At 38.7% G+C, this 12320-nt stretch overlaps 1 protein-coding gene across 1 annotated transcript in view; it reads left to right on the forward strand.

The window, feature by feature from the left end:
- UST (uronyl 2-sulfotransferase) overlaps nt 1–12320 on the forward strand; it is a 176031-nt gene that overhangs the window by 82311 nt on the left and 81400 nt on the right. The window contains exon 3 of the mRNA XM_062572365.1: nt 5846–6001. Coding sequence (XP_062428349.1) covers nt 5846–6001 — 156 coding nt within the window. The remainder of the gene's footprint in view (nt 1–5845; nt 6002–12320) is intronic.

Consider the following 12320-nt stretch of genomic DNA (forward strand, 5'->3'; position numbering starts at 1 on the left):
AATTATACTGTGGGTTTTACTTTTTTATAGCTGTAATTACTAATTCTTAAAACTCCTAAGTGGATTATATGTTTGAATAGTTTATATTATCTCTGAGCTTTGATGCAGTGCTCAATAAAGCTGCACTGTAATTATTTCAAGTTGTGTATATTGTTGCATGAATATCTTGTTGCCAGAGCATCACCTCCTCAGTAGTTAATCTGTATGACACATACTGTCATTGTAAAACAAAATGTAGCCAAATCAGCCTTTAGTGAACCTCCAACTGCCATTTTTGTACATGTTTCTACTAATATAATAGGAGCCATCTTTTCAAGTTTGTCCTCTGCCACTGTCCCTTGTATTGTTTGACTCTTGATGTTGTGCATATTCTGAGTGCGAAAACAAAGAAATTCCTCTTTTAATTTAAAGGTTTTCCATTTCTTGCATTTCTAGATCTGCTTAGTACAAACACAGGTTTATGACAGACACATTTCTTCTTCTAGCAGATTACTTAGGTGATTCCTGAAATGCAAAAAGCAGATTTGCACATCTTAAAAGAACTGATCCCATTAAACAAATACCTGCTTAAGTATCAGAAGCCTCTGTGTTGCCTTACTTTGTGTATTGGGCATGCTTTCTAGTGTATTTAGGTGTGTAAACATAATGGAGACATAAACAGATAAACATTAGCACAGCTTCAGTAGTGAAGCCTTAAAGCTAGCCATATTCAGTAATGCTGCAGGTGAAGTTTGGGTTAAATAGTGTGTCCTTTTAAAGAGAGCATAGAGCTCTAGAGCTTATCTTGCATCTTACCTGATTTGGACAGAAGTGGATTCTGATGATTATTCAGTCAAGACATTGACATAGTGGCCTCCTTTAAACTGAAAGTCTTCTGAAAATAATAGCCTTTTATTTCAGTTTTCTTTGTCATCACCTAGACTGCAGTGAGTATTTGCTTCTGGCTTCTTTTATTTAGGTTGCTGTGGTTATCAACTGTGTGCAGATCGGAGTTGCATTATGTAGAAAGGTGGGTTTCAGAAACAAAGGTGAGAACTGGCTAAACTTGGTAGCACCAGTAGTGTTTTTTTGTTTGTTTGTTTTGTTTTTTTGTTTTTTTTTTTTAGCTGATAAGGTTGTTTGCAGCTAGAAGAGAAACTTTACAAAGGTCTGCTCTTGTTTTTTTTTCTTTTCTCTTGTTTTCTTTTTTCTTTTTTGTGTATGATATTAGTAAGACTCGTCCAAAGTTAATGGCTAATCAAATCAGGGCTTTAGTTGTTGGAACCTGGATGTCATCAAAGTACAGTGAAATTCAACTTAAAATGGTGTACCAATGAAGAAAAATTTTTGCTTGCTATCTTGCAGAGTGCAACTCCTCTATGAAAATCCAAGTGGTTAATAATTATGATGTATTGATTAACATTTCCATAGCGTTACATACTCTGGTCATTTATCACATTTCCAGAGTGCTAGGCACTGCATAAACATAGGCTGTGTAAGCTCTTACTCCTCCAAGGGCATTTGTCTGCATCTACTAATGAGAATGTTTTTCTTAAAGGCTTTTACATAGTTGCACAGCAAAGTATGCCAAAAGAGTATGTGTGAGCAGAGAAGAAACTCATTCCACAAGTCACAATGTTGTTTTGTGGACAGTACTGCAGAGCCATGGCAAATATATTGGCCAACGCTGACCAAATTTCTTTCATTGTTCCCTGAGGTGAGAAGGCCTGCTACAGATATCAGCACAAATGCCCTGTCGTTCTGGTAGATTTTTAGCTTCATGGCTGTTGACCATCCTGACGACATCTCTGTGGTCAAACTACTGAAGTAACTTAAAAAGTAGCTTTTTTTTTCTTTTCTTCTTCTTTTTTTTTTTTTTTTTCCCAGCCGTGCAGGAGGGAATTGGCTTTGAGCACAATGCAGCTTGTCAGGCTTCTTTTCACATGCATTTGGTGTACGTGGCAAGCGTACGTTGCTGATTTTGTTGTACAAAGAAATGAATCAAAAAGCAGACAGTCTAGAATATCACTTATTGGCATTCTTACATAAAAACTTTGATGGTGATGTCCCTGCAGTTGTATTCTAAATTATAAAATGTGTTCGATGTTAACCATTGTTAGCAGTTGTTTTGGAAAAGGTTAGATGCAGCTATAACCTACAGATGTTACATCTATCACCTTTGGGGTTCTCTAGTCATTGAAGCTGTGATTTTTCAGTTCAGAGACAGTTGTGTGTGTTATGTGGGTTTTACATGAGCCCTGGGAGGCCAGGTTCACTTACTGAATGAACAGATGTGATATCCTGTATTTCTGAAGGCTTAACCAAGACAGCAGTCACCAAATACCATTCCTCAAATAACTTGGAGAATGGCAGCTTTCATAGATAAATAGCAGTGAAGGGTTCAGGTATTAAATTATCATAAACATTGTTACCAGAAATAACATTTTTTTTTGTCATGAAATGTATTGATGGTAGCAAAGTACCATAAATAACTCAGTATGTTCCTGTTTATACATAAGGATATCCAGATTTTTACATTTATTTTTGATCCTAATTTGCAATCCTCTTTGAAAGTAAGCTGAAGGATTGCTTGAGGAATCATTCTGCTTGCCTCAGGAAGATCTATTAGCTGCTCAGCTACTGCCGAAAGCCCACATACCTCTTCTGACTGCTCTTATACCAGCAAGCCTTCTGGGAGAAGATGATTGCATGGAGCAAAAGTAACTGTTGCTTGAAGCACACCGTTGCTTTGGCGCATTACCCTTGTGTTGAACATGTTGCCTAGAACTATGATTCAGATCCTGTATCAGGAAACATTTTGCACAATCTTTGTAATAGAAAAATGAGCTTTCCTTAAGTGAGTGCTATATATGCTGCTTCTGATGCGCACAGAACTTAATTTGTTGATTTCTAAATGTTAATTAAAAATGACATGCAAGTGATGGATCGCTGATTTCTCAGCAGAAGCAACTGTTGAGTCATGGCATAGATGTTGCAAATAATCTTCCTCACTAGGAGCACACCTATTTATTGTCTGCTGTAGGTGAAACTGTGACTTCTGACAATACTAGCCAATTTAAAGGCCTAACAACAGATGCCTCTTGGTCTGTGTTATCAGATGATGCTGCCATATACCAAGGCTTTGACTAATGCGGTCATGTGATTTCAGAGTGCCTTTTGCTGAAAGCGTGGCCCATGGTACTCAGTCAGCAACAAAACACGACTTCCTCTAACTTTAGAACTATGAATTACTACTTTCATTTCCTCTTTTTCTAGTTTTCAAGAAAGGTTATGCAAAATAGATGCCTGAAACATAATGCCATCTTCTTCATCATTTTCTAGTAACTAACCTAAGTCAAGGCAACTGGGGAAATCAGGCAGTGGTAGCGTTTGGTTGGTAACGAGTACAATAAAATGTGCTGACCTGCATTTTGAGGATCTGAGTTCCAAGAGGGGTGACATGGAGTTAAGGGAGTGGGATCCTGAGCAGAAACACTACGCACCTGTGGGCAAAGGTCAGTGCTTGGTAGATCTTGCTGCCTTTATTCAATTTCAGGCACTAGCTGAAATTAGGAGCTAGAAGAGCTTTTTTTAAGGGAGTAGCTAAAATTAGCATACAATACATAAGGGATGAGAAGCAGTGAACTTCTCTCAACGTCACCGAAGAAGTCAAAACTGCTGAGTGAATACAAAGTTAGTTTTGCTGGATCATCCCAGCAAAGGAAGCTTTGTTTCTCTGTTGTACAAATTCTGTCTGGTATATGTTAGCAGGAGAAGGGTTTGAGGGGGGAAAGGAAGGGAACGTGGCAGGACAGCACAGCGGAAGCACTGCTGCGTCTTGGCACAGAGCTGACATCACTGACTCCAAACAAATGATTAAGACTCTAGTAGCAAAAATGAAAGTGAGTGAAAAAGGTTTGAATTTTAACAAGTCAGATATAGTATTAAGAAGATTAGTCCAAAGCTAACTGTAGAACAGTGTTTTTATACTTCAGTGTACAGTTTATAAAAGCTAATAGCATTGATTGTGTTACCTCAAAGGCCTAAATGGGGAAAATAGCTGGTGCAAATATATGGTGAAACCAACTTCATGAATTTCAGTTTTTAATGTGGCAATTAATGGAAAGTTTTTCTCAAATAATCACTTGGAGAAATAATCAACAGCCTTTTTTCTGACTTCTGTTTGAAAGAAACAACCAAGAGAAGAATTCTCTCCCCCCAGCAGAGCCAGATATTCATGCTGTCAAGGGAAATCTCAGTTTGGCAAGCCTGTTTGTTGTAGATAGCTGTTTGATTCCCTACTCAAGACACTTAGTAATCCTGAAATTTGATACCATTTTGCTTTAGATGCAGACAGTTGTGGCCGAAATTCCTCACTTAATTTGTGATAATGATAGATTTCATAATTTTCATGTACTGTTGGCCTTATACTAACTATAATGACAAATTCACCTCTTTGATATCCTATTCTTTCATCCCTGAAATTTCTGACTGTGAAACTGTTATCTTTCTCTGTGTTCTTTGAGGTTCAAATCAAACTGTCTTCCCATGCTGCTGATTATACTATTGATGGGATTGCTCTAAGTTGAGCATCTGGTAATATGACTTTAGTTTAAAAAAATGCTGAATTTGCTGTTGTTAGTATAGTGTACAAAGCATCCTCAGTGAGATGTTACTTTGCTTATTTTTGAAGCATGTCTCTTCTGGAATACCCAAGTTGTCTAAAAGATGTAATTTACCAGTCTAAGCAGCTCTGATAGTTGTGCTTTGCAAAAATGCTAATACAACCACCCACATACTCCACATGCACCCGCAGCTTGTGTCTCTGCCTTAAGGGCAGTAACAAAATTTCATTACCTACTGTTGCCAAAATACAGTAGAAAGTTCTATCTGAGAAATTACTGACAGAAGTTTCACATTTTTCTACTTTTTATCTTGTGGTTTTGGGGCAGAAAAGGAAACTAACCTCCAGCTTCAGAGAGATACTATGTGGTAAACAGCAGCCCAGGAACTCTGTTGCCCATTCTGTTAAATTGTAGAATGGTCCTTGGCATGGTTTTAGCGCAAGTCAACTAGCAGTATCCTAAGCAGGGAGAAGAGCATGGTTCAAGAGTTAGCATGGGCTAGGGATCATTCCCAGTAGCCAGGCTGGATGTGGCTGTTCTGTTTCGAGGTTTAGTGGATCTTATGGGTATGATCAGACTGTGCCAGTGGACTTCAAGGCCTTCCAATAGCCTCTGACATTGTTTAATTCACAAGTACACGGGTAGCCACCGTCATGGTTTCTTTTCTAAGTCTCTTTAAGATTTATGTTTATGTTTTAAATTCAAACAGTTGATTCATTTTAGCTGTACCCAGTTGGTTGTTTTTTTCTTTTTTTTTCTTTTAAGCAGGAGTTTTGCAACTTGTACATTCCTCTTGCATTATGTCACCTTCACTTCAAATTGCCAAACTGTGGCGAGAATTCACTGCTCTTTGTTCTTTGTATGGAGTCAGTCAACTTAAGCTGACTGTTTGTGATGAGGTTACAAGCAACAAGTTTAAGCCCATCACCATCTTCAGCAGAGGTCATCAGCAGTGGCTTAGTGTTTCTGAGATCACTACTGACCTGAGCTATTACTTTAAATAGAGCGATGGGGGGGGGGGGGGAGGAAATCTCTGTTTGCCATCTCCTGAGCCATGTGTTAGCCCTTTAATCTGAAGAGTTTATAACTCGCTGGTGGAACTGAATGCTTCTGACCTGGGCAGAGTCCTAGAAATTCTCCTGTACATGTCTGTTGATTTGTAGCCAAAGTATCCTGTGTCTGAGGTACATGGAAACAAAAATACCAATATACTGACTCCATTTCTTTCAACCTTTGTCTAGGTTCTTCCTTTCCCCAGCCAGGTGGTCTACAACAGAGTCGGAAAGTGCGGGAGTCGGACTGTGGTTTTGCTTTTGAGAATTTTATCAGAGAAACATGGATTCAACCTGGTTACGTCTGACATTCATAACAAAACAAGACTTACTAAAAATGAACAGGTAAGTTATTCCTGGTCACCTTAGATGCTGGTTTCTTATTATGCTTCTGAAACTGTGAAACAAACGGATGATTATGCTAGCAGAATCATATTGAAAAGATATGTATTAACTTTTTTCACCTGAGTAATCAGCCAGGATTCGTCACCCTTTGAGTGGCTTCAATTAATAGAAGAAATGAATGGTAGAGGCATGAACAGCATGATGTGGGGAGCTACCAGAAAAACTAACACAAATGAGACAGCTCTTGGATGTAGTCAACATAGCAGTTGTCAGTCCAGTGTTAGTCAGTTCAGCAGAGAGGCAAGAAAGTTGCTCTGAGTGGAGTTTGGCACTAGCAGCTTCTGGGACCTGCATTAATATATCTGCACAGCCATTTATCATATAGATGTGCCAGCTTATTCAGGCCTGGCTTGGATCTCTTTAAGCAGAGCAGGAATTGAATAATAGCCAACAATTTCTTTGCTCGCTTTCTTCATTTGCTTTGAGTTATTACTTGCTTCAAAAAGTTGTTTCTCAAGGCTGTGGTAACCTGTGTTGCTGTAGTTTCACACTTCCTAGATCCTCTCTCAGCACCTTCCTCTTCTGCCTTTTTCACATTATCATACATGCCTTACCAGGACAACACCTAGTAAAACTTTTCTCCCCCTTTCATGTTCCCTTAAGAGGTAGAGAGCACTATTTTTGCAGCTTTGATTCCACAAAAGGTTACCTGTATTTAAGGGAGTCACCCACCATAAATATCACTGCCATCAGGAGGTCTTGATGCAAATGATACAGAAACTTCAGACTCCAGAGATTTAGTGAGATGCCTTACACACAAGTGTATTCTTTTCCCACAGCTGTTCTTTTGATCTGCTGATTCAGGTAAATGCTGCAATAACAGCCTGCGTCATTGCTAAGATTAGCAATCTACAAGCCACAAAAGGATATGATGCTCAAAATACAGATGTGGGGCCAGCAATGGCCTTGTACTGTAGTTAGGGGTTATTCATTTGTAGCCTGCTTGCGAACATGTTTCCCCATTTGTTCATTTAGATGTGGCAGTTCATTCCAAGTGAAAGGCTCCTTTCTAGGGAAGGGCTGTTGGGGATGGCTGGAGTCCCACCTTTTGCCCCTGCTCAGCCCCCTGCACTGTTGCCACTGTGCCTGAGCGAGCAGAAGGATGGGGCAGAGCCCTGAGCTGCAGCTCTTGCAGGGTCCCTGTGAGTGGTGAGCTGCTGCCATTGCCACCACTGCCACAGTTCTTGCAGGAGGTTGCAAAATGGTCCTGTTGCCTCAGGGTCAAGTGATCCTGTGCTATGCAGTGTGTTTAGTTATTCTGTCTGCTTTTAGGTTTTTCTGCTTAATTATCAGATACGGGATAGGGATTTTTCCCGGTATAATTGGAGTTGTGTTTTGAGTTATTTGGCCTCGTTCTGAAGAAGAAATTCCTCATCGTATTTCATTGCTCATTGGCTGGGAGGTGTATCATAAAAACTAAAAAAATCTTTAAAATAGTAACTTCCATATTCACCCTCATTGTCTCCTTCATTACAGTGCTGTTGGGCAGATTGTCCATTGTTAAGCAGAACAAAAGATCACTTATAAACAGTCTTCTATGCTTTACTCCAGTGAAGATATTAAAATCCCAGAGTAGCCTGCGGGTTTTCTTTTTTTTTTTTAGCAGCAGATATGTTGATGGAGGAAAAATACCTGCATTATTTTTTGCAATACAAAAGCTGTTATATTATTAGATAGCAAATGTGATAGAATGCAGGTGGTGGTGGACATATTGTTACAGAGCTGAAATTTTACTCTCTAGATTACCCTATTATAACTCGAGTCACTTTATTCTAATTTATGGTTTATTTGTATAGTTAAAATAGGTTCATAATTTAATGAGTACTTCTGCTGAAAAGTGCCGAATATGAGAAATCAGTTACTTCTCCCACCTTTAATGTGATATACACACTTGGAAATTAAGAGAATGGATGAGCTCGGGCTCCAAACACTTGGATGATCTGAGCAGGGCTGCAGGCTCCCAACATGAGCATGGGCTGCTCACTCAAGATGCTACTACTCTTTTCCTTCTGTCATTTGTCTGTCTTGTGTTTGGTTAAAGCTCTGGTCCAGCCAAGAATTTATATAAATATTTAGCTTATGCAGTCTGCTATTGTTAAATAAAGTTAGGCACTTAGGTGTTCTTTATGACTACAGTGATTGCACATAACTGGAATACATATTCTCATTGCCCTTTCCTACTAAGAAATTTTCTCAAATTGTGTGTGCTTGCCAGCAGTTAGAACTGTAGCCTTTGAACATCTGTGATGAACTCCCCATAAGGGAGTGGGTTTTGGAAACCAGTGGGTTCATTTGTCCCTTGCCATTTGCAAAAATAGTCTCAATTGAATTAAATACAGAAATTATATGCAATATTCATGTATACAAAGTCCAGTTAATCAACATGGCTTTAAATTGACACACACATCGATGCATAATGAATTCTTCTCCCCTCAATAAATTCCTTTGCATTCAGAGAAGGAAGAATGAGTATGCTTAAAAATATGCAAAAGCAGATTACATACAATAATAATTGATCCTTTGTCTGTATATCATTTCCTTTTGCTACTCATCCTTTTGCCCAGACAGCCAGATTTATACATAGTTCAAATTTAACACACTAATAATCCGTTGCTAATTTTTCTTAAACACTTATAAAGACAGAAAATTAGTCTTAGCAGCTTAGGGAGTTTAAGAAATTTTTGAAGCAATTCCAAATTTTTAAGAGGTGAAAGTGGAGGTCCAGTCACATTCTTGTGATGATGACACAGTTGTGAATTTTCTATGGAAAGGAAGTTCATCCAAGATAAAAGTGATATACTAAATGCTTGCAGATACTTGTGTCTCCTGGTTCCTACATACCTTCAGTAGAGACTGAAACCAAGAGAATAAGTTAAACAACTCACAAGAGAGACAGATGCAGTGAACCTTTTGTTGTATTTGTATCAATGTTAGCAGAGACCATCATGTAATCTAGCTGACATCACTTGGAAAATCACAATTGTCTCACCATTTTTATACGTTTCAATCTTGAATTCCATCGCAGTGAAATACAGCACTTTAAAAAAAATAATAACCTTTTGACCAACCAGAGAAAAGTCTATAGGCAGCGTCATTATCTCTTTGTTTTTTTCATTTTGTTCCCAGTGGAATATACCTGTTGTGAATCTTAACACAATGCAACAGCTCTGAGCAGGCCAACCCATGAGGGATGAATGTTTAGAGAAGAGAGGAAGAAGGTGTCCTGTCTTGCAAATCTGACTTCAGTTTGTTTGCAGGAAAAATGCTGTGGCTGGAACAACGCCATCCTCCACGTTTCTTTCCTTTAGGGGAAGGCCCCATCCAGTTTCTCCCTGAGTCGTTTCACTGTGCCATCTGCTGGATTGTTATTTAAAATGCAGCAACAACAGAGTATAAATATACTGATGAATCTGAGGCATAGTGGTTTGATTTATTCGATGTGGCCAGCTGAAGAGCCTATAATGATAGCATAGGACAGTAGTCTAAGGAAAAAGATTTTAGCTTATTGCTTCTTGATTTTCTTGCTTAGGTGGGCTTTAAGATTCAAAATGAGCTTGTGTTTTACAGGGTTGCCTCTGTTTATGGATCTAGTCTTGTTTAAAGGCTTTGCATAAAAATCAGAGCAGAAAAATTGTAGAGAAAAGTTTGGAAAGAAAACTTAAGGAATCACAGTGGCAACAAGATATGATGCTAAGGAACAAATCAGCATTTAGGCTAAAAGACTGTTCCTTGCAAGTATTTGCTGTTTTGGTAGGCTTTTTAGAATCGGAGTCTGTCTGGCCGTATAATGAGTATTTAAAACCCAGGTATTTCTAGCAATTGCAGCAAATGCTTATAAGCACAGTCAGTCATGCCGTGGAGGTCTTTGCAACTGCTCACTTTTGTTTCAAGCTCTGCAGACTCTCACTGTGTTGTCTGTCTACTTTTCTGCCGTAGCCCTCGGGGAGCGCCGTGGGCTCCCTGGCAGGGGCTGGCCAGCCTGCACATGATGCCAGCACCTGCCTCTCCCCACACATGCTTCATGTCCTGGCATTTCCTCTCTCCCTGGATCCTTGTTCAGCAGCATTAAGTTGTCTAGTGCAATTTAGTTCATTTCCAAAGCAAATTACTAGTTTTTCAGCACTGCCTCACTGAAGCAGCCTGAGTGAACTATTGCAGGAGAGATTGTGGCAGCACTGAGAAACAAGGGACGGCTCCTTATGAGTTGTTATCCTCCTGGGCGTGTGCCCCATTTGGTCTTCCCTCAGCTATTTTTCTAGTTTCTCCCGCCAAATACAAAAACATTCTCCTTCATCTCTACCCTGCCTATGTTTGCCATGGTGGTTTATTTTCTGCTTGTGCCTTTTCATGTCTTTTCAAACTAATGATGGTTTAGGAAAGGTCTCCTAGATGATCACTACTTACCTCTCTCTCTCTTCCTCCCACGTCTGTCATTACATCCAAGTCTACTTGCTCTTCTTTTGCCAACTCTTATCCTCTACTCACTCTTCCTCCCTCTGTCTCCTCTACTGCAGCCTTCTTGTCTCTCCTTCTTTTTTCTTTTTTTTTTTTTTTTAATAAATAAATAAATAAATACTGGAGAGCTTACCCTTCTGGTAGATGCTGGAAGATTTATATATTTATTTTTGCACCATCTTAGAAGGAAGGCTGATTGCCTGATGTTCCTGAGCAATACGTTTGGCTTGTAAGTTGAAATCAATTCAGCACAGTGGGATCAGAGAGAGGGAGAGGGAGAGAGAGAGAGAGGCCCATGGGAAATCTCGCCACAATTTACATGTGGCTGTGAGCCATTGCAGTTATTTATTTTTCCCTACTGACATCTGTGTGTTGTTTCTGTTGAGCCTTACTTACCCTTTGGCAGGGTTTTTAAAAGAATGGGGTTTGCTTGTTTGTTCATACGCATAGTGCAACTTTATCCACATCTGCTTACAAGTCCAGTTGAGCAGTAAGTGTCTAAATATGAAGGTACTTTAAGTCAAAACAAAATTCTATGTCTGTTTTGGAATAAGTTATTATCATAGCTCTAGAGATTGAATTTGGTAGCAAGAACTCTAAAAAAAAAAAAAGAAAAAAAAGAGCCAGGCAGCCAGATGCTGTCTAACGGTCTATGTGCATCTTTGCAGACTCACTTTAGAGACTTACTTTACTTTACACACACAGACACACACACATTTATTTGTCATTATTGTTTTTAAGCTCATACTATTTTTACATCTCCATGTTTGGAGGTTTGGGGGGTTTTTTATATTATGAAGTGAGAGATCTGATAGCTAGCCTTGGGAGTCTTTCTTCTGTTTCATTCTGGAAGCAAGATAAGTGAATATCATTTTTCAGCAAAAAGAGTTACCAGTCCTAAAAAACTGTCAATTTATTCAGTTTGCTAGAAAAGCCTTTGTGTCCTGGGCTTTCTAATTCTGACCTAGTCAAGTTTTGCTTTTTATTTTTATGAATTTCTTTCTCGTAGCATTTTTATTGTAATAAAGGAGATGTATAAAGACTTGTTTATATTTGGATCAGTCAAGAGTGTGGATATGACTAACTAAAGCTAGGGAGCCATCTTCACTTCTTCCCATTTTCTTTTCTCAAACATTTTTTCTATGTTTTTTCCTTTCATATTATCTTTCTTTCAGTCTCCTCCTCTGTTTCTTCCATTCTCTTGGGGTTTTAGTGTTTCGTGGGCTGAAGCCTGGGTAAATAGACCTAAAGTTTGATACAGTTGAGCAAGTTTGACAGAAAGAGGCCCATCCAGAGAAGATAGACAAACTCTTTGCTTCAGTGCTTCTCACATGTGTATGTGTATACAACTGTTGAGGGCAAAGGAAGGACGGGAAGAGAATATTTGTGTGTGCACTTTTTCATTCTGCTCCAGAAATTAAATGGCTATGGTTTGTCTTGGCTGAAAGAAGAAGATAGGATATGTGTCTCATGGAGGGGAAAAAAAAAAGTAAGTAAGTAAATGAAAAAGAGCTGAGAAGCAATAGAATGTGACACACAAAGTAAAAAAACAGCAGAATACAGCATATCAAAACCGGAAAATGTGAAAAGAAAAGAAAAGAGAAAAGAAAAGAGAAAAGAGAAAAGAAAAGAAAAAAAAAAGAAAAGAAAAGAAAAGAGAAAAGAAAAGAAAAGAAAAGAGAAAAGAAAAGAGAAAAGAGAAAAGAGAAAAGAGAAAAGAAAAGAGAAAAGAAAAGAAAAGAAAAGAAAAGAGAAAAGAAAAGAGAAAAGAGAAAAGAGAAAAGAAAAGGGAAAAGAAAAGAAA

The sequence above is a fragment of the Rhea pennata genome, chromosome 3, assembly GCF_028389875.1.
Source record: "Rhea pennata isolate bPtePen1 chromosome 3, bPtePen1.pri, whole genome shotgun sequence".
NCBI classification, from domain to species: domain Eukaryota; kingdom Metazoa; phylum Chordata; class Aves; order Rheiformes; family Rheidae; genus Rhea; species Rhea pennata.